Consider the following 22747-nt stretch of genomic DNA (forward strand, 5'->3'; position numbering starts at 1 on the left):
ACAAGGAAATCTAAAAGAACCCATAAAAAAAAGAAGAGGACCATCAAACTCCCAATGTGCAGAAAGGAAAAAAAAACAAATCATGCAAACAGTAAATGCAAAAAGAATAGTGTTCTGAACTAAAGACCACAGAGTCCATCTCCAGACCCTTAGCGGAGCAGTGAAATTAACTATTCCATCCCTCACTTCAGGCCCTAACACCCTGACCTTTTCAATCTGGCCCAGCACCTAAGTCATCATCCAAACATCAGATTCAGTCGCTTTGCTATGCACTGGGGCCTGTACCCTGCCACCTCAATTCGGGCTGTACCCAACCTCTCCAATACAGCCCAGCACTTCAATCTTCATCCAAACAAAGCACGATTATGCCTTTAAACACGTTCACCTAAAAATCCCAATTATTTCCAATGATTAAAATGTTTTGTTTTTGCTTTCAATTCCTTGAATCAGGAATCCTAATTTATGCAACAATTCTACAAATGCTAGTTGTCTTAGGTATCTTTCTCCAGTGAATGAATCTGGATAGTTACATTCAGTAATTTCTTTGCTGATGGATTATTGTAAAACAACTCCAAATGGACACTGTTTGCAGAGTTATGTCCAAAGAGATGTCTATCGAAAGGTCTCTTAAAATTGCATCTGACTCCACTTATTTCTCTTGCATCACATTCCAAATATCAACCTTTCCTCTCAGATCCCATGCAATGAAAGTTTCTTCATTACTAATTGGCTATAAATTGGCAGTTTACACACAGCCACTGACTGGTTGGCTGATCAAAGGGTCATTCTTCCACAAAAGGTCATGATGCACAAGCCTGAAGCATTGTAGAGGGAATTTGACTTGGCCTAGCCATTGACTGAGGAAAAGTTAATACTGCCTCAAGTAGACAAACATTCAATAGAAAAGACAATCTTTTGTCCCGTTATGCCTGTGCTTACTCTCCATAAAAAATACAGATTACATCTTCCCCAATTGCATTCCTTATCTTGATAAATTCAGAACTCTGTTCTGTTTTATAATTTTAGATATTTAGATCCTTCTGAATTTAAGGATGCTGATATTCAAGACTATGCATTACTTTTACAAAATCCAACTGGCAACTAGACTGAACAAGTTGCTCTGAAATGGTCCCACTCCACATTGATTGAATTAGTGGGCTCAGACCTATTTTGTTAATAGCATGCAGTAACTTCACCTGAAAGTTCCAAAATATGTGGTTACAGGTCATTCCAAGTGAATATTCCAGTGGAGAACATGGGACCCTTATTCCAGGGAAAACTTTTCTATCACCCTACTTGGGTTCTAAAATCCTTAATTCACATTCCTAGGAGGTAAACAGGCAAGCGTAACTGAAGCAAGATGAGAATAAAAATAGGGAACTGGGTGGAAAGATAAATAAAGGAAGTGATTACCAGCTGATAATGGTAACATTTCCATTCAGAGGTTCCCTCAAGCAAATAGTCAGGTTTAAATTGTTCAGTACGTATCTCTGGCTAAAACATCACTCATGACTGCAAATGGATGCCTCCAGAATAAGTGTACAGAGGAAGCCCCTTTCTCTTTCTCTTTCGCCCATCCCTGTCGAAGAATTCCCTGCTTGAAATCCTAATGGCAGAACTTGATTTCTTGCAGACATTGACGAGTGCCACTCGAGCCCTTGTCAGAATGGAGCTACCTGTATCGATGGCATCGACTCTTTCAAATGCTTGTGCCTACCCAGCTATGGAGGGGACCTCTGTGAAATTGGTACGAGAAAGAGGCTTCAGCTAATTCTACTAACAGCTTACAACCACTAGCCCAACTTCGTGAGGGCAACTTGTTCTGGGTTTGACTTTTCATTGTATTTCTTTTTGTTTCAGATTAACCGTCTCTTTCATTCTTAGGGACTCGACAGTGATTTTTCTGATAGTTTGTGCACAACAATGATAATAATCACTCAAACTTCTCAATGTACTAGATGGTTCTATTCACTGCAAGGAACCCTTCCTCTCTTTCCCATGAAGGCAATACCCTGCCAAAAAGATAGGCCCACTAACATCTAAAGACTACTCTGTGAGACTCTGTTCTATCCAAATAAGAAGTTTCACCTTAAACATTATTATAAGCTACTGATAACGTTTGAACTTGTAAGAAATTAGTTTTCGCATGGTGATTAATATAGCCAACTAACTATAGCCAAGTTTTCAAGCACATCAGCCAAGGTTCAAGCATTGGGCTAATGAGAAAGCAATGAAGAATGGTCTGACTCCCAGATTCATGAATTTCTGACGATTTTATTGGTAAATTTTTCCAGAAGGAAAATCAAGCTGAGTGGACCATCAAGGAGATAAGTTAGTGTACCTTAAGTCTGCATCTCCACTCTCCTCAGTTCCAATATACATTTTCCCCACTCTCTCCTGAGGATACTGATTCATGCTTTCTTCTTCATCTTTCTGTTGCCAGCTGTGACCATTTTACATACTTGATATTTTCTTTGCTTTCCTTTTCTGACCAGGCGTGCTGAGCCAATTCTCCAGAAATGCCCAAACTGAGATCCTCAGAGTTGGAAAAAATGCAGCAGATAAAACCTGGAATCAAATTGTTATTTATGGGCCTGTACTGCATCACGTTTGTTTTTAACCTGTCAGCGGGGATCTGGTGGGAGCAAAGACCCTTTGCAATCACCTTTATAGTGTAAAGTATTATGTGTGACCCAAGGGAATCCGAAACATTATAGTAAATTCCCATTCTCAGACTTCAATAAATCTAGTAATTCTGTGCAGTAATCCATTTCCCTGATGAAGATTGATTAGACATTGGGGATATTGTCCAATCTTTATTTAGTTCAGACAAGATGAATGCCTCATTGCCAAACAACACACACAAAATGCTGGAGTTTGGAATTGAACTGTAAAGTCAAGAAGGTCTTGAGCTGTAATAGCATTGCGCTAACCACAATGGTACTTCGGCTCCCATTTGTATTTTTGGTATGACATAAAAGAAATGATAAACAAAGAGGCCAAGTTTCTCTGTTCAGACCAAACTACCATATGACCAGAGTTGTTCTGCCAAATTCCACACATAGAGAGAAGCTATAATGCTAAAAAGAACACACATCCACATGTTATGAGGTTGGGCTCAGCTGAGATTACCAAAGGCTGCAGGTATAAAGAATGGTCATCTGATTATCATGGATGAGTAGGGTTGAAAGAAAGGGGAACAAAATGTTGTGTCAGATGGTGTCAGTGATCCAGTGAACCCCTGTTTAAAAACTGTATCCAACCTCATAATTATTGTCATTATTGATATTCCAAAGTTATCTCTCTTATTGCTATGGAATTCATACCTTGTAAACTGGGATTTTCATCTCACAATACCCTTTTGCTTCAGCTCTTGAATTAACAAATTCATGATAAAAGATTGAACGCTTACTTTAGCCATAAATTAACAACTAAGCCCACATTCAATGCCATATTAACTGAAACTTTCACTGGAACAGAAATCCAGAGTATGGGTTAGATATATGAATAACTTTAATAAAGTTTACAATAATGGAAGTTTACAATCAACAGTCCTATGGGTTGTGAGTTCCACTTTCCATTGCCTCTCTAACTTGGTATCGACCTTATCAAAAACATTTGATTTTATTTTGGTGAGCTGGTTAATCTGAAGTTTAAGTTAGTTTAGAGTCCAGGCTGTTAGCCGGGTATTAACAAGATGCCTCAGCTCAGGATGTATGTCAGGAGAGGGACTCCCATTCAATTGAAGCGAATGAATTCCCTGGTCAGCATTGGCAGAGTGGTTAAATAAAGAGACTTTAGCTCATTGAAATTAAGAATCTTACAGACGGACAATAGAACCTGTGCTATAATGTTGATATGAGGCACGAGGATAAATCTTCACTTGTGATCCAACCTCAGTATAAGAGGTCTCATTTTCCACTTCATGTGTTGTGGCCAAACTATCATAGATCACCTAGATCTTTGTAAAGCTGCTTAGAATTTGAACCTTTATAACAATTGTCTTCTTTTCCATCTAATATTGCTTGTAGTCCCTTTGGCAAAATTTTCACCATGATTCAACGGCAATTCTTAATCTTGCAAAAGCAAAACACTGCAGACACAGAAAATCTGAAATTAAAAAACAGAAATATAAATGGTAATAGACTGGATCTGTGGAACAGAATTAATATTTCAGGTAGATGGCTTTTCCTCAGAACAGTTTTGTCTCCTGAAATGCTGCTTGACTGGCAGTTTTCATTCCTGTTTTTCATCCTCTTGCTGTGGTTTCTACTCCAGCGCTGTCTGGGACGATACCTTTGGTTTCTTGATAAACCCTGCACTGAAACTTGCTATGCTGGTAGGAGGAAATGGCAACAGATTATTGTTCACTCTTGTGTTGCTTCCCTCAATTTTTATGGACAGCAATTGAGCTCATATTTTGTGAACAGTTCCAGCTGTGAACTAGTGCTGGAATATTGTAAATTCAGAAGGTTAACAGTTATGTTTGAAGAAGATAATAGGCATCTATACCTAATGTTACAACAGATTTAATGACAAGATGTGTATCTTCCTCTGTCCTTTTTACTTTCAATAATACTGTTTGTAAGAATGAAGGTTTCAACAGCTTGTTTGGTGTTAATATCAATTTATTTTGCTTGAATCTTATACCCAGATTGTTATGTCTTGTAACGCCAAAACATAAAGACTAATTGAAGTAAAATGTCTGGAATAACATATCTAACTTCATGTTTACTTTAAGTGAGGGGTGCACATATAACGTGATAGTGTCATGATGTATGCTGTTCACTCATCTTTACACATAACCCATAATGAATTACATAAACAAACAAGAATGCTGAATCAAACAATATATTTATAATATTACTAAAATATTAAATACACAACACAGTTTGATGATTAATCTGTTTCTTTCTGCCATCTCCTGAAGATATCCACCTATTGTCAGCTTTCAGATCATCCACTTATCTAATCTTCTGGCACAATTTTGATCTGTCATATGATCTATGTAGCAAGCATGTGCAAGCAAAATAAATATTTTAGTGCGGTCTTTTCATTAAACAAACCGCACCTTTCAGTGCTTCAGGGTTCAAGGGGCAACAGGTAATGCTGTCCTTAACTCGTTATGTTGTCCGAACTGAGGCCAGATCAAGGTGAAAATTCTGCCATTAATCTTAACTATTATTGCAGGTTTGCCTGGTTTATGGTGTTAATTGAATATATATTACTGTTGATCTGATGATGTCTTCGAAGTTTTAAACTCCTTTCCATTGTTGACAATAACTTTCTCCAGTGTGTTCCACATTCATTGGGATGTTGGTTTATATCATTCCATACGCTGATTTAAATAAGCAGATGATTCTGGGAAACGTGATGCTCTAATACTTTGTTTTGCTCTAGGGTTGCGTTTCCAGGAAAATAGGAATTAATGAATCAATATTAAGGAGTGTAACTAGAGTATTATATGTCGGGGATGCATTACTAACAATGATAGGAAGCTGGTGTGAAACCAGCAATGAATTCTTCACAGCTCAGTGAGGGCTGGTGGGGGTCGCAATGGGACAAGTGTCAAGACCCTTCAGCATTGAAACATGGGGGGATTGACAGAGCCAATTGCAATGACAGGCTGCCCACATCCTTCGCTCTCTCTAAGGTGGGGTGGAATCTGTTATCTCCACCACTGTTTGCTTGTCTGCACAGCTCTCCCCAGCCCAGGGATTTTTCTACCATAACAAGCATGGTGGTAGAGGAGGTACAGCAGCTTCCGTCACATCCAAGAGGAGACCACAAGGAAGATGGCAGCACCGAACAAGAACTGCTGGTCTCCAGCATTGTGCAGGCCAAGCTCTGGCACTGCCAAACTGCTGTAGCACTTGCCCTTGCCTCCTACTTCACAGGGAGACCCTCTGTACAGAGAATCTGAGGAGCCTCATTGACAGAGGAGCTCAGAGGGTAGGGATTTGCACCAGTTCACTGCAATACACACACCAAGCGCATGCCACTTGAAAATATAGGGGAACTGGAAGGCCAAGGCCACTATAACAAATCAGCTTCCTGCAGGAGCACGTTAAATGAAGTCCAGTGCAGCAGCAAAGAAGTGTGCTGCCACTTCTATGTACTTTGTTTGAGTACGAGCTAACATTGCAATGGTGTGAAATGTGTCATATCTAAAACATTCAAAAGAACAGACCTCAAATTAACATGTCACAAGTCACATGACAATTGTCCAACTTGGACCAGTGTTTAAACTTTACCACATTTGCATTGCTCTGCACATGAGTTAATGGGTGACAGCACAGGCAAGATTTTGTTCAAGGCGCTGTTTTAAATCTTCATGGGTTTAAGGGAATGAGTTTCTGAAATCTTAAATGTGTTATAATCTGCTTATTCTGATTTTTGATATCATATTCATGAATCATGTTTCAGACGGGTGCTGAGCCCACTAGTGGAGGATTTTAATGAACAGTGTGTAATGGACAAATTTTGTTCTGTAGATGTGGAGAAGTGTGAAGTTGGTTGGGCTAAGTTTCAGGGTCACTGTTACAAGCACTTCGTTGACAGACAGACTTGGGAAGAAGCAGAGAACCAGTGCAGGAAGCATCGAGCCCACCTGGCCAGCCTTGTCACTCCAGAGGAACAGGCATTTGTTAACAGTGAGTATATGATATCGTTATATGGATCACTCTTTATGTTACGGTCAGTCACATCACTTCACCCTGCAACACACACAGAACGCTGGAGGAACTCAGCAGGCCAGGCGGCGTCTATGGAAAAAAGTACAGTCGACGTCTCGGCCCGAGACCCTTTGGCAGGTTTGGAGAAAAAAAGATGAGGAGTAGATTTAAAAGGTGGGGGAGTGGAGAGAGAAACACAAGGTGATGGGTGAAACTCGGAGGAGGGAGGGGTGAGGTAAAGAGCTGGGAGGTTGATTGGTGAAAGAGATACAGGGCTGGAGAAGGGAGAGTCTGATAGGGGAGGGCAGAAGGTCATGGAAGAAACAAAAGAGGGGAGGGGCGCCAGAGTGAGGTGATGGGCAGGCAAGGAGATAAAGTGGAAGAGGGAAAAGGTGATGGGGAATGGTGAAGGAGGGCATTACCGGAAGTTCAAGAAATCGATGTTTATGCCATCGGGTTGGTCGCTACTCAAACGGAATATAAGGAGTTGTTCCTCCAATCTGAGTGTGGCCTCATCACGACAGTGGAGGAGGGCATGGACTGACATATCAGAATGGGAATGGGAAGTGGAATAAAAATGGCTGGCCACTGGGAGATCCCGTTTCTTCTGGCAGACAGAGCCTAGGTGCTTGGCAAAACGGTCTCCCACTCTGCGTCGGGTCTCGTCAATATACCATCCTTGCTGTAATCTGTTATAATATTCAACATAACCTATTGGTTCCTCCAGTCTTTGCTTATAAACACATATACTCAGTGGTTACTTTATTAGGCACATCTGCTCATTAATGCAAATATTTGATCAGCCAAACATGTGGCAGCAACTCAATGCACAAAAGAATGCAGTCATGGTCCGGAGGCTCAATGGTTCAGACCAAACATCGGAATGTGGAAGAAGTGTGATCTAAGTGACTTCGACTGTGAAATGATTGTTGGTGTCAGACAGAGTGATTTGAGTATCTCAGAATTGCTAATCTCCTGGGATCTTCACAAAGAGGCTTCTCTAGAGTTTACAGAGGATGGTACAACAAACAAAAAAACATCCAGAGAGCAGCAATTCTGTGGGCGAAAATGCCTTTTCAATGAGAGGGTTCCAAGGAGAATGACCAGACTGGTTCAAGCTGACAGGAAGGCGACAGTAACTCAAATACCCACGTGTTACAACAGTAGTGTGCAGAAGAGCATCTCTGAAAGCACTGCACATCAAACCTTGAAGTGGATGGGCTTCTGCAGCAGAGGTCCGAGAATGTACACTTGAGTGTAATTATCAACTGCTAACAGTTCCATAATGTACCTCCCCTCTCTTCCTCCTTAGTACTCTGATGTTTTGCCTATTTAGCCTAACTTTCGATACATAAAACTGTAGAATTATTGAGCTGTATGGCTATAGTTGATCAAATACTAGCTCAGATACCATCAAGAAATATCAGTGTACCAGCTGTTTATTTTGGTTTTGCAAGTAATTGCATGACATTTCTTCTGTCAAGAGCTTTTCCCAGTGACACTGATCCTCTTACTGTCATCTTGCAGGTTATGCCCAGGATTATCAATGGATTGGACTGAATGATAAGACAATAGAAGGAGACTTCCGGTGGACAGATGCCAGCCCACTGGTGAGTTTTTGGCCTCAGATCACCTGGCCATCTTTTATTTTTCAAAAGAAAACATAGCTTTCCTGAGAAAAGTTAGCTCAGGAGAAGTAAGAACGAGGAAGCATGTGGAAATGAAAAGCAAAATTTAGCAGTGAATAACTGATTGAACCTTTAATTGATTGTTGAAGAGGCTGGCTGCAAAATAAAGCCATTGTTTTACCCTACTATGAAGCAGTCACCTCAGAGAGAAACTTTGGAATAATGGCTGGCCAAGGCTGAAGAAAGAATTTCATGTCATATTGTCATTGATCAGGCATGTCCAAAATGTTAAATGTGATAATATTCACATGGTCCTTTTTTTTCTGTAAAAATGGTGTCATGGAGACCCTGGAGTTAAATTTCAACCATGTTGCATGTTACCAATTATTTAAATGAAGCACATGATCTAGGGAAATTCCAGCAATCCACATAATTTCAGACCATCATCTTCTGATACATATATTGAACTTTTCTGAGCCTATATTGGTCCTTAAATTACCTTCTCAAAGAGATTTCTAAAGGAGAGTCTGAGATCACGAGACAGAGTATAAAATATAAATCCTGAGCTGAAAATCAAAGTGATGTTAATAATAAACCGACATATGAAACATTAATTAATTTCTCAGGAACATCAGTTTTCCTGTTTCAACCTATTGTGTTTTTATTTCCAATGTCTACAGGTTTGTTTGATTTTGATCCTACAGTGCACTGTAATTAAATGGTGCTGTTATGTAGCTGTTATTTTAGGATGCAGTCAATCATTCTTTCTCTCAAATAGTTATACGAGAACTGGCGGCCCAATCAACCTGATAGCTTCTTCAGATCCGGTGAAGATTGCGTAGTCATGATATGGCATGAGAACGGCCAGTGGAACGACGTTCCCTGCAATTACCACCTGCCGTACACCTGTAAGAAGGGAACAGGTAAGCTAGGTACCACCTGTGCTGTAACATCTGTAGAACACAGTATAAGATAATTCAGGCCCTTCAGTCCATGATGTTGTGCTGACCTTTTAACTTACTCTAAGATCAATCTAACCTTCCCCTCCCTTATAGCCCTCCATTTTTCTTTCAAACATGTGCCTATCTAAGAGACTATTAAATGTCCCGCATGTATCTGTCTCTACCACCACCCCAAGCAGCACGTTCAATGCACCCACCACTCTCTGTGTAACAAACCCCCTTCTGACATTCCCCCTATACTTTTCTCCAATTGCGTTATGCTCTCTCATATTAACCACTTACACCCTGGGAAAAAGGTGCTGGCTTTCCACTCTGTCAATGCCTCTTATCATCTTACATACGTCTATCAAGTCACCTCTCATCCTCCTTTGTTCCAAAGAGAAAAGCCCAGCTTGCTTAACCTACCCTCGTAAGACATGTTCTCTGATCCAGGCAGCATCCTGTACTCTGAGACTGTTTGACAAAACACATATTCTTCACACACTGATCCTGGCAGGAATCTGAAAACAACAAACTGACAGATTTTTAAGCAAATTGGGGCCACTTAGCTCACTGATCTTTCTTCATTTTCACTGTCTGCCGTCCTGTCATAAATCCCGTTTCAGCTTGATACTTTTCCATAATGCGTGGGTCCTAAGGAGAATACCGCACTATCCAACAATCTAGAAAGATAAACCCATCATTGGCCTCATTTTGTGTTTCATTCCCTTGATGAGGAGGCCAATAATAGACATTCAGCCATCATTTTAATGATGGCCCGAGAGACTGCAGATAAGACCATACGACTATTAGACACAGTAACAGAATTAGGTCATTCAGCCAATTGAGTACTCCCAGGGCGAGTACTTGGGATGTGCGCAGCACAACTGGCAGGTGTGTTTACAGATATTTTTAATCTCTCCTTCTCCCAGTGTAGAGTGCCCTCCCGCTTCAAATTATCCACCAATTTTCCTTGTACCAAAAAAGACCAAGGTAACATGCCTGAATGACTGGTGTCCTGTCACACTCACCTCAATAATAACCAAATGCTTTGAGAGGCTGGTCAAAGATTACGTCTGCAGCTTGCTACCCACCAAACTGGACACCCTACAATTCACCTACCGACACAACCGATTGACAGATGACACAATGGCCACTGCTCTACATACCATCCTTACACATCTGGAAAAGAAGGATGCTTATGTGAGAATGCTGTTCTTGGACTACAGTTCAGCATTCAACACCATAGTTCCATCCAGGCTCGACAAGAAGCTTAGAGACCTCGGCCTTCACCCTACCTTGTGCAGCTGGATCCTGGACTTCCTGTCAGATCACCAGCAGGTTGTAGGAGTGGGCTCCCTCACCTCCAACCCTCTGACTGTCAATACAGGAGCCCCTCAGGGCTGTGTACTGCATTCCCTCCTTTACCCCCTGTATACCCGTGACTGTATCACCACCCACAGCTCCAATCTGCTAATTAACTTTGCCGACGACACTACATTGATTGGTCTTATCTCAAACAATAACAAGGTGGCCTACAGGGAAGAAATCATCTCTCTGACACAGTGATGTCAAGAAAACAACCTCTCCCTCAATGTCGCAAAAACAAAGCAGCTGGTTGTGGATTACAGGAGGAATTGAGACAGACATCAATGGATCTGGGGCTGAAAGGCTAAACAACTTCAAGTTCCTCAGCATCCACATCACCAAGGACCTCATGAGGTCTGTACACACCAGCTGTGTGGTGAAAAAGGCACAACAGCGCCTCTTTCACCTCAGACAGTTGAGGAAGTTCACTATGGGCCCCCAAACCCTAAGAACCTTCTACTGGGGCACAACTGAGAGTATCCTGACTGGCTGCATCACTGCCTGGTATAGGGACTGTACCTCCCTTAATTGTAGGACTCTGCAGAGAGTGGTGCGGACAGCCCAGCACATCTGTAGTTGTGAACAGGACATTTACAAGGACATGTGTGTAAAAAGGGCCCATAGGATCACTGGGGACCCAAGCCGTCCCAACCACAATCTATTCCAGCTGCTACCATCTGGGAAACAGTACCACAGCATAAAAGCCAGGACCAACAGTCTCCGGGACAGCTTCTTCCACCAGGCCATCAGACTGATGATGTCACCCTGATTTGAGTGTACTCTATATTACACTGACTGCTCTATTTATTATATATTATTATAAATTACTATGATTGCTCATTGCACATTTAGATGAAGACGTAACATAAAGATTTTTACTCCTCCTGTATATGAAGGATGTGAGAAATAAAGTCATTTCAATTCAATCTCATTCATTCGTTATGTGCCTTGTCGTATGACATGGATGATCAGGGTCTTTCCATGACCGTGATTGTTCTGGGCAAATTTTTCTACAGAAGTGGTTTGCCATTACCTTCTTCTGGGCAATGTCTTTACGAGACGGGTGGCCTCAGCTGTCATCAATATGCTTCAGAGATTATTTGGCTGGCATCAGTGGTTGCATAACCAGGATTTGTGATACACACCAGCTGCTCATATGACCATCCATCACCTACTCCCATGGTTTCACGTGACCCTGATCGGGGGGGGCTAAGCAGGTGCTACACCTTGCCCAATGGTGACCTGCAGGTTAGTGGAGGGAAGGAGCATCTTACACCTCCTTTGGTAGAGGCGTGTCTCCACCCTGCCACACATTTGATCGTGGCTGATTAATTTTCCCTCTCAACCCCATTCTCCTGCCTTCTCCCCATAATCTTTGCTGCCCTTATTAATCAAGATCCTTTCAATCTTTGCTTTCAATGTAACGAATGACTTGGCCTCCAGAATTAATTCCACAGATTCACCACCCTCTGGCTAAAGAAATTTCTCCTCATCTGAGTTCTAAAGGGGCCTCCTCCTCTTCTGAGGCAGTGGCCTCTGGCTCTAGACTCTTCTACAACAGTACAGATGGTGGAATTGTTGCATCATTTTAATGATGTTAGTTACAACTTCAGAAATCTGCTTAAACGAAAGGATACAAGAAGGCAATAAACAACCAGCCACCTGATTATTTGGTTGGAGGCAGACACACAAATGGCCAACTATATTGGTCAATCAAGGGTGTTATAATGAACATAAGCCAAGGATAAAATGCCCTGACGGTTTACTTGAATTTTAGAGTATTGGCAGCTCTTTCAATATGGGTCGGAGAACAAAAATAAAACGGACACATTCAGGCACATGAATAACAGTAGCACAGTTATATAGTTGTAATAATACTTTCACCTTATATTCCTTACATTACTTATATTACATACACCTTATATTCCGTCTGGGTAGCCTCCAACCTGATGGCATGAGCATTGGCTTCTCTGACTTCCGCTAATGCCCCACCTCCCCCTTGTACCCCATCCGTTATTTATTTATATACACACATTCTTTCTCTCTCTCTCCTTTTTCTCCCTCTGTCCCTCTGACTATACCCCTTGCCCATCCTCTGGGGTTTCCCCCCTCCCCCTTTTTCCTTCTCCCTGGGCCTCCTGTCCCATGATCCTCTCATATCCCTTTTGCCAATCACCTGTCCAGCTCTTGGCTCCATCCCTCCCCCTCCTGTCTTCTCCTATCATTTTGGATCTCCCCCTCCCCCTCCCACTTTCAAATCTCTTACTAGCTCTTCCTACAGTTAGTCCTGACGAAGGGTCTCAGCCCGAAACATCACAGTACCTCTTCCTAGAGATGCTGCCTGGCCTGCTGCATTCACCAGCAACTTTGATGTGTGTTGCTTGAATTTCCAGCATCTGAAGAATTCCTCCCGTATACTACTTTCACTCCCTTTTTTGAGATTAGAAAGAAGAATGGGTGGCAGGGTGGAGGAGGTGTAAGGCACTCCTTCCCTCCATTAGCCTGCAGGTCACCCTTGGACAAAGTGTAGCACCTGCTTTGCACTGACCCCCACCCCCCCCCCCCCCATTCAGGGTCACAAAAAGCCATGGGAGCAAGTGGTGAATGGTCACATGAACTGCTGGTGCATATCACAAGTCCTGGTTCTGCGACCACTGACGCCAGGCAGACAATCTCTGAAGAGTTTTGATAATGGCTGGAGTCACCCGTTTTGTAATAACACTGCCCAGAAGAAGACAATGGCAAACTACTTCGGTAGAAAAATTTTCCATCAACAAACACGGTCATCAAAAGACTATGATCACCCACATTATACAACACAGCACATGATGATGATGATGATAAAGAAGAAATCAAGATTGACAAAAATCTGAGTCAATTTCAAAACTCTCCTCCGATGACACAGAATCTATTTACCTGAAAAGTAGAATAGACTTTTCACAGCTACTGACACTTCCAGTCACGTTCTGATCCAAGGTCAGTCATGGACATTTACTCAAAAATAAAGACAGGGGTTAGGATATTTTAACACAAAATTAATTTAAACAAATATATACACATATCAGCAAACACCAGGCATAACTTCTTGGATAGATGCCCAGATTATCTCATTGAAAGAGATTTATTTATATCACCTCATAAGTACTTCACGCAAATCAAATTATATCAGAGCACAATAATCACTCACAACTTAGTCAACACCGCTGCCACTTTGGGCTCAGCAACACAATGAATAATGAGTTTATTGACTAATTGATCTTTAATTTGTTTTTCTTCTGGTGTTAATTTGAGAGAAGAATGTAGTGTGAGCTTGTTTCTTAACTTCTAAATTAAGTTAATGAGATCTTGAGCATCCATCTGAACTGAGGGTCCAGTTGCATGAATTTTCCCGGAGGAAGACGTTGCAATCAGCAATGGGCCATCTCAGCACGAAATAAGAATAAGTTAGCTATTTGAGTTAGATAGGTTAAGATGAATTTAAGATATCAACAATCCGTGACATTTTAAATAACAGTCTTCATTTTCCCACACCCACCAGTTGCTTGTGGCCAACCTCCAGTGGTGGAACATGCCAAAACCTTTGGAAGGAAGAAAGATCGTTTTGAAATTAATTCCTTGGTACGGTATCAGTGTAAAAGTGGGTACTTACAGCGTCATTTCCCCAACATCAAATGCCAGTCAGATGGCCAATGGGAGAAACCAAGGATAGTCTGCATAGACAGTAAGTACAAATTATACTGCTCTTCAGGTTTTCAATGTTCTCTTTTAGACCACAAGATGTCAAAGCAGAATAAAGCCATTCAGCCCATCGAGTCAGCTCCGCCTTTTCATCATGGCTGATTTATTATCCCTCTCAGCCCCATTCTCCTGCCTTCTGTCCATAACCTTTGATGCCTTGCTAATCAAGAACCTATCAAATTCCACTTTAACTATACCCAATAACTAGCACGGATTCATCATGCTCTGGCTGAATAAATCTCGGTTCTCACTTCCCTGCACCACTCTCCAGCTTCAAAGTACATGTTGCAATTACTTCTGATAAACCAAAAAATATAGCAAAGAGGTAGTGGAGATGATGTAATGAGAGTACTGTATGGTTGGTTCTGTGGAAATGGGTTGAAGGATCATTCAATGTTCCTAATACCCTATGCTCCAACTTTGTTTAATCATCTCTTGCTACCTGAAGTTACTGTGAATCTGGTGACCTAAATGAACTAGTAACCAACCATGAACCTAGATGAAGATCCCTTTCCTTCCATTTCAATCTATCACTGTGTGTGAGAGATAGTGCAGTTGAAGAGTACCTATGGTCCGTGAAAAACATAAATCTCACCATTCTTTTCAATCCACTATGCACTCTGATAGCGCTTGCATTTTGTCCAAATTAACATCCTAAAGGATCTTTGCAAACACAAGAGAATATCTGGGAAATATTTTCCATTCCATTCCAGACAGGAAGCCCAACAGCACGATTCCCTTCTTGCCACTTGGGTGAAATTAAAAGGGCAGGTGGTGCTAGTGATCATAATAGCTTGGTCCCATACCCTGAAGGGATGCAGAAAGAAAATTACATTTTCAAAAGGGTGAAATTAGAAACCAGATAGCTATCCATTTGAAAATACTTAACATTCTGTGTTACCAAGCACCTGCAATAAAAATGTTGCATTTAATCTATGAGATTTAGGGTGAACATTTATTTCAATTCCATCACAGGACATGCCCTCTTTTCAATACTATCATCAGGGAGAAGGTGCAGGAGGCTGAAGACACACACTCAACATTTTAAGAACAGCTTTTATCCCTCTGTCATCATGGACTGTGAAACCATGAGCACCGCTTGTCTATTCCTCTTTACCATTATTTATTTATTTGTTTGTTTGTTTGTTTGTTTTTTGGAATTTATCATAGTTTTTTATGTCCTGCTCTGTTCTGGAGCTACCAAACCTCAGACACAGTATCATGGTAGCACAGTGATACATTGAAGTGGATATCGTGCTAACACAGAGCGCCAGAGTTTGGAGTTCAGTGGGATGCTGGGCAGTGTGCCTCAAAGGGCTGGAGGAGCCTGTTCTACAGTGATCTCAAAATAAAATTTTAAAAATTAACAACATATGCCAGTGATAATAAGTCTGATTCTAATTCTGATGATGTTAAAAAAAAATCCCCAACGTTTTAAGTCAGCAGATCAGGCACCATCTATGGAAAGGAACAAACAGTCAATGTTTCAGTCCAAGATCCTTCATCAGTGGCCTGAAACGCTGACTGTTTATTCCTTTCTCTTGTGTATGTGGCCTGGTTACACAACAATCCTATTAATAAAAACGCTGGAGACCGGGGCTAAGGTTCATGGTTCTTTACTGGCAGAAACCAAACTCAGCACACATGTACAGATCAATATCAGCCTAACAGCGCACGTTCAATATGCGCCTAATAGTGCATTCAACGACGTGTTGCTAAAACATAAAGTAGAACCTTATAATATTGTAGGCCATACGGTACACTCCTCCCCTTTTATTTTAATAGTGCATCAACTTTTTTTTTACTGGGGCACTATGCTAAACAAATATGTTTACCCTTAACATACAAACACCTCCCATTTGTTTACTTAGTAACTTAACAAGCCTTTTTTAAACTTTTGGTCTAAGACCCATTTATAACTCAAGTCTCTGGGGGGGAGGGGGGTCTTCTCTATCTAGCCCCCTGGCCACCCTCAGGGTCGCTCAGCTCACTGTCGTCTAGGGAAACAGCCCTCGGCCCCGCCAAACTGGGTAATTAGTTTGTGTGGATGCTGTGTGATGTATCCCACCCCATCCAAATAACAGACAATACACCAGATACAATTAAATGATTTACAGTTTATAGATATTACTGGAACTATATAATTAATAGAGAATAAAATATAAAAGGAAAATAAAAGGCGCCACACTTATCAAAGTTCAATCTCTTCGTGCACAAATAGTTGGAGCTCAGGACCCTTCTTCTTCACCCTGCGACCCCTCGGGCCGCCTCAACCAGCCGCCTGGGACCAAAAACGGTGGTCGACCAGACGCTCCACTCGAGTCCGTCTCCGTCTCCTCACTGAACGCCCACCTCAGGGTCTGACCCCATTAGCGGACATCACAGCACCTGGTCCATCCTCTGTCTCTCTCTCTCCCGCCTTCTCCCCCAAAACCTCACGCGTACAGTATCTTCAAATACACCAAAAACATAACAACTATCCCAATTGGTTCATAACATATTCTTATCACACTCTAAACCAAAACAAGCTGCTAGCGCAAAAACTTTCTCAGCGTTTAACATAACAAAGAAGCATTCCCAAGTATAACATAACAAAGAAGCCATTTTAATGAGCCTATGCAGTAACATAAGAGACGAAACCCCCTTACATCTAGGTTGTCTGGCACTGAAGCAAACAGGTCTTCACTCTGGTTTTTATGGTGGCATCCGTTAGTCTCGCGAGACCATGGATCTGCGCCTGGAAAGTCTTGCTTCAGTCTGTGTTGGTAGAGCAGCGTCTGTTGTGGCTGTAGAGGCCCACACAGGAGTGACAGTCTCGGCCGCAGCGACTGCACTTGAAGGCGCTGTCCTCCAGTGTTGTCTTGGTGCTGTTTTTCCGACGAGTGCACTTTTCTTCAGCAGCAAGCCTCAGCTTCTCTTCTCCTCTTTTTAGACCTCTGCGTAGTTCCAGCCTCCAGCGAGAGCGATCACTTGCGATGTCGTCCCACCTCTCCACCTTCATGTTCAGTGACTTCATGTCTCTCTTGCAGACATCTTTGAAACAAAGATGGGGCCACTCTTCTGCTCTCTCGCCGGAGGCCATTTCCCTGTACAGCAGGTCTTTCGGGATCCCCCCTTCTGACATGCGATGTACGTGGCCCAGCCAGTGGAAACGGCATTGCTGGAGCAGAGTGAAGAGGCTGGGTATCTGGGCGTGGGCCAGGACCTCATTGTTGGTGACTCGGTCAGTCCACTTGATGTCCAGGATGCGTCTCAGGCTGCAAAGGTGGAAGGCATTGAGACGCTGCTCTTGTCTGGACCATAGGCTCCTAGTCTCGCTGCTGTAAAGCAGTGTGCTGAGGACACAGGCCCTGTAGACTGCAACCTTGGTGTGCGTCGTCAGCTTTCTGGTCTCCCAGACTCTCTTTGTCAGCCTGGCGAATGTTGAGGTCACTCATCCGATCCGTCTGTTGATCTCAGGGTCTAGGGAGAGACTGTCCGTGATGGTGGAGCCGAGGTATGTGAACTCGTGAACTACCTCCAGCTCGTAGTTGTTGATGGTTATGGCGGGGGGTGCTCAATGCCTTGACCCAACACGTTGGTCTTCTTCAGGCTGATGGTCAAGCTGAAGTCCTGGCAGGCTCTTGAGAAGCTGCCCATCAGACGTTGCAGTTGCTCTTCAGAGTGTGTTGCCAGTGCACGTCGTCTGCAAGCAACATGTCCCTGATGAGTACTTCACGAACCTTGGTTTTCGCCCTCAGCTGGGACAGACTGAACAGCCTCCTGTCTGATCTGGTGTGGAGGTAGACACCACAGTTGATGTTCCAAAGGCGTGCTTCAGCATGACTGCAAAGAAGATGCCAAACAGGGTGAGGGCAAGCACACAGCCCTGCTTCCCACCACTGCGGATGTTGAAGGCCTCTGAAGAAGAGCCGACGAACTGAACGATGCCCTTCATGTCTGTGTGGAATGACTGAACTACCCTGAGGAGCCTCGGGGGACAACCAATTCTGGTGAGGATTTTGAACAGGCAATCTCTGCTCATAAGGTCAAAGGCCTTCGTAAGGTCAATGAAAGCAACGTAGAGTGGTTGCCTTTGCTCTCTGCATTTCTCTTGTAGCTGCCGAAGGGAGAAGATCATGTCAATTGTGGAGCGTTCTGACCTGAAACCACACTGACTCGGGATATACCCTTTCAGCTATTTTCTGCAGTCTGTTCAGAGGCTTCTTATTGAGAGTTCGCAGACCTTCCATTATCTGTTCATCTGTTAACAAGTAATTTAACTGCACAGCTGCAGGTTTTCATCTTTTGTCTGTAATTGGAACAGGGTCATTAGGTCTCCTCCTTAGTTTCCTTATCATTATTGACTTTACCTCCATAGAATCTTCTGTGAGTTCCATTACTAGCCTCTCATTCTCAATCATCTTTTTCTTTTCTTCTAACTCAGTCTTTTTATCTTCAAATTCCTTCACTGCTGCTTTCTTCTCTTTAATATAATTCTTTTCCAATTGTTCTGTCTCCAGTTGCAGAAAAAGCTCTGCATTTTGTATACTTTCCTTGTATTGTTGGTCTAGTTTCTTCATCCTTTTCTAATAATCCTGCGAAGTGCCTTCTGTAACTGCTGTAGCTGTCATTCGAGAGATGACAATTTCTCCTAGTACATCTGCTTTTTTACTTCCAGGTAGTCTTCATCATCGTGCTTCTTGGCAATATCTGTCTCACTTGCATCCTCTGTATCTTCATCCGAGTCACGGCCACGAATACTGTGTTCGTCCTCATCGTCGACGCTGTCTAGCCCCTCCTCATCATTGTAATAGTCGACAATGGGTGAGAGGAGAGCTGCGGACATCTTCCCCGCCAAGCTGCCCTCCTTTGTTGACACACCTACTGCCTTGATGGTGTGTCAATCCAACTGGATTTTCCTGAGCCATTCACGTCCCAGCAATGGTTGTCCTCCATTTTTCAGTACATAGGGGTTCAGCTGCTGTGTTTTGTCAGCTGTTGTCAAATGTAAAATAATAAATGCAACCTGGTTGAAGCAAATGAAAAGAACATAGCAAATTACAAGCAGGAATTGGCCACTGGAGCACTTTCCATAAGACCATAAAGACCTTAAGGCGTAGTAACAGAATTAGACCATTTGGCCCATTGAGACTGCTCTGCCATTCTACCATTCTTTCATTGGAAACAATTACTATTTAATATCAAATTATGCTAATACCCTTGGTTAAGAACTGATTGCTTCAACTAAGAAGAGCTTTTCATTGAGACATGGATGAAGTTAATACTTTATACTTTATACTTTATTGCCGCCAAACAATTGATACTAGAATGTACAATCATCACAGCGATATTTGATTCTGCTCTTCCTGCTCCCTGGATTACAAATATTAAATATTAAAAATATTTAAAATATTAAAAATTAGTAAATATTAAAATTTTTAATTATACATCATAAATAGAAAATAGAAAAATGGAAAATAAGATAGTGCAAATAAACTGAGAGGCAGGTCCAGATATTTGGAGGGTACGGCCCAGATCCGGGTCAGGATCCGTTCAGCAGTCTTATCACAGTTGGAAAGAAGCTGTTCCCAAATCTGGCCATATGAGTCTTCAAGCTCCTGAGCCTTCTCCCGGAGGGAAGAGGGACGAAAGGTGTGTTGGCTGGGTGGGTCGTGTCCTTGATTATCCTGGCAGCACTGCTCCGACAACGTGTGGTGTAAAGTGAGTCCAAGGATGGAAGATTGGTTTGTGTGATGTGCTGCGCCGTGTTCACGATCTTCTGCAGCTTCTTCCAGTCCTGGACAGGACAACTTCCATACCAGGTTGTGATGCACCCTAGAAGAATGCTTTCTATGATGCATCTATAAAAATTGAATATAATATAATATTTCACCTATAATAGGTGAAATATTATATTATATTCAATTTTTATAGATGCACCTATAATAGGTGAAATACCCCCAACAAAAGTTTCAGTCTATTGAACTACTTTACAGTATGATGGTCACAATTAATGAAATTAAGGACCAAGGAAAGCAAAGCTTCTGTCAGAAACACAGGTGTCAAACAAATGGTATTTATTAGTGAATGAAATATTTATTTGGAACCCAATGGCATGCTTTTCCATTTTAGCTCATTCAACAATCTGAGAACAAGTTGCATTTAAAATTGATTTCATGTTCAGTGATTTTTCTCAAATTCATTTACAAATCACCAATCTAAAATCATCTTTATATATTTTAAATTGATTATTATTAATATTACCGAGATACAGTTCAGAATAGGCCTTTCTGGCCCTTCGAGGTACACCATCCAGCAATCCCCTGATTTAACCCTAGCCTAACCACAGGGCAATTTACAATGGCCAATTAACCTACCAACCAGTACATCTTTGGACTGTTGGAAGAAACCGGAGCACTCCGGGGAACCACTCACGTTCACAGGGAGAATGTACAAACTCCTTACAGGCAGTGGTGGGAATTGAACCTAGGTTGCTTGTACTGTAAAACGTTGTGCTAACCACTATGCTACCATGCTGCCCCTGTACCATTGGTACAGCTTTATTAATGCAGTTGAAGGATGACCATACTCAGCAGAATGAACCAGCTCCTTGTGATTAACATGATTTTATTCAACTGAAACTATCTTTTAAAAAGACATGCTATGGAAACTATATCATAAGGTGGATGTGCAGTGATCACTTTCCTTGAATGTAAAATACATGGAAGTTTTTTTTTAAATGTGGCAATTTGTGTCTTTGGGTGGAAACAGTCATTGAGGACCATTGATGAGATTTCAATGCAACACGAAAGGCAATTGAATATGTGATCTTCTGGTTTTCAAGTCTGATGCTTTCTCAGGTCCTCTGTGAGCCTGGCACACTAGTGCATGGGGGATATGTTCTCTTCCATGTAATGCAAAGCTCAATACGATCTCTGTAACACCCCTTCACACATGCCGGAACTGAGTGCCCACAGACCTCTCCATGTATCATTGTTTCTGCAGGTTCCAGCCTGAAACTGTTATCCTAACTCAGGTAGGTTCCCCTTCATGTGGGTTCTTACCTGACTATCAGCCTGGCTAGCTACCCTCCCTCACTCAAAAATAATTGCTTATCACTCTAACTTTTTAACCCTTGTACAACACTACCTCGCCAACCAACCCCCCCCCCCCACCCCATGTCAGACCTCAGACACCTTCTCCTTTGTTGAAGGGTGCAAAAGAAATGACTTCAATAGCCAAGGTCTGGTAGTAGGGTGCAATGCTGTATAGCATGAGGTAGACCCTGCAGCCCACTAAGTCAGTGTCAAGCATCATATTGCCAAAGTATCACCTTGAAGAAAGGCAATGTCCAGGCATCTGGTAGGCAACTTTGAAGGCACAAGAGACTGCAGATGTTAGTGTCTAAACTATTCCAGTTTGGGTGCCATCTATGTTCCTGCACGTCGCCCATCTTCACCCTCCACTCTCAACACTTGCCACAACATGCCCTGTTTTCATCTGCCTCCATCTGTCACCCACCTGCCCCTTTCTCCCAACTCCAACCTCCTCCTCCACCCAGCTCAGTTTGTCCTGATGAAGGGTTCCGGCCCGAAACGTCAACTCATTGTTTCCACGGATGCTGCCCGACCTGCTGACTTCCTCCAGCGTGTTATGAGTGTCAGTTTGTCCATCACCCTTCTCCCCCTCCTTGGTCCACCAATCTGCTCCTCCTCTGTCTCACCACTCTCCCTCTCCTCTACATACTGGCTCTCTCCCCTCTCCATTGTTAGTTGTGATAAAGGGTTTAGACCCAAAATATCAACAAATCGTCACACCACCCCCCCTCCAACACACACAGATGCTGCTTAACCCACTGAATTCCTCCAGCAGATCACTCATTGTTACCATTTTTGAAGCTTCCTTAAAGTTGTAGTTCACTGAAACTCTCGCTGGTGATGATTCCAATCTAGGGATGGGTCAATCGGAGTTGGAGAGTCAGAATCAGGTTTAGTATCACCAGCATAAGTTGTGAAATTTGTTAACTTTGCAGTAGCAGTACAATGTAAAACACGATAAACAAAAAAAAACTGAATTGCAGTAAGCACATATATGAAAATTAAATAGTTAAATTAAGAACAGTAGTGAGTGCCAAAGAAAACATATTTTTTTTAAAAAGTAGTGAGGTAGGGTTCATGGGTTCAATGTCCATTTAGAAATCAGTGGGCTGAGGGGAAGAAGCTGTTCCTGAATTGCTGAGTGTGTGCCTTCAGGCTTCAGTACCTCCTTCCTGATATTAACAGTGAGAAGAGGGGATGTCCTGGGTGGAGAGGGTCCTTGATAATGGACGCCACTTTTCTGAGGAACCGCTTCTTGAAGATGTCTTCAATACTATGGAAGCTAGTGCCCATGATGGAGCTGACTAATTTTACAACTC

At 42.4% G+C, this 22747-nt stretch overlaps 1 protein-coding gene across 2 annotated transcripts in view; it reads left to right on the forward strand.

Annotated features, from left to right (window-relative positions):
• Positions 1-22747, forward strand: part of acana (aggrecan a) — a 115721-nt gene that overhangs the window by 88544 nt on the left and 4430 nt on the right. The window contains exons 14-18 of one of the 2 annotated variants that reach the window (XM_072278109.1): positions 1634-1747; positions 6495-6653; positions 8202-8284; positions 9081-9225; positions 14150-14332. In XM_072278109.1, the coding sequence (XP_072134210.1) occupies positions 1634-1747; positions 6495-6653; positions 8202-8284; positions 9081-9225; positions 14150-14332 (684 nt within the window). The remainder of the gene's footprint in view (positions 1-1633; positions 1748-6494; positions 6654-8201; positions 8285-9080; positions 9226-14149; positions 14333-22747) is intronic. The other variant, XM_072278110.1, reaches the window with a different exon arrangement.

The sequence above is a fragment of the Mobula birostris genome, chromosome 14, assembly GCF_030028105.1.
Source record: "Mobula birostris isolate sMobBir1 chromosome 14, sMobBir1.hap1, whole genome shotgun sequence".
Taxonomy (NCBI): domain Eukaryota; kingdom Metazoa; phylum Chordata; class Chondrichthyes; order Myliobatiformes; family Myliobatidae; genus Mobula; species Mobula birostris.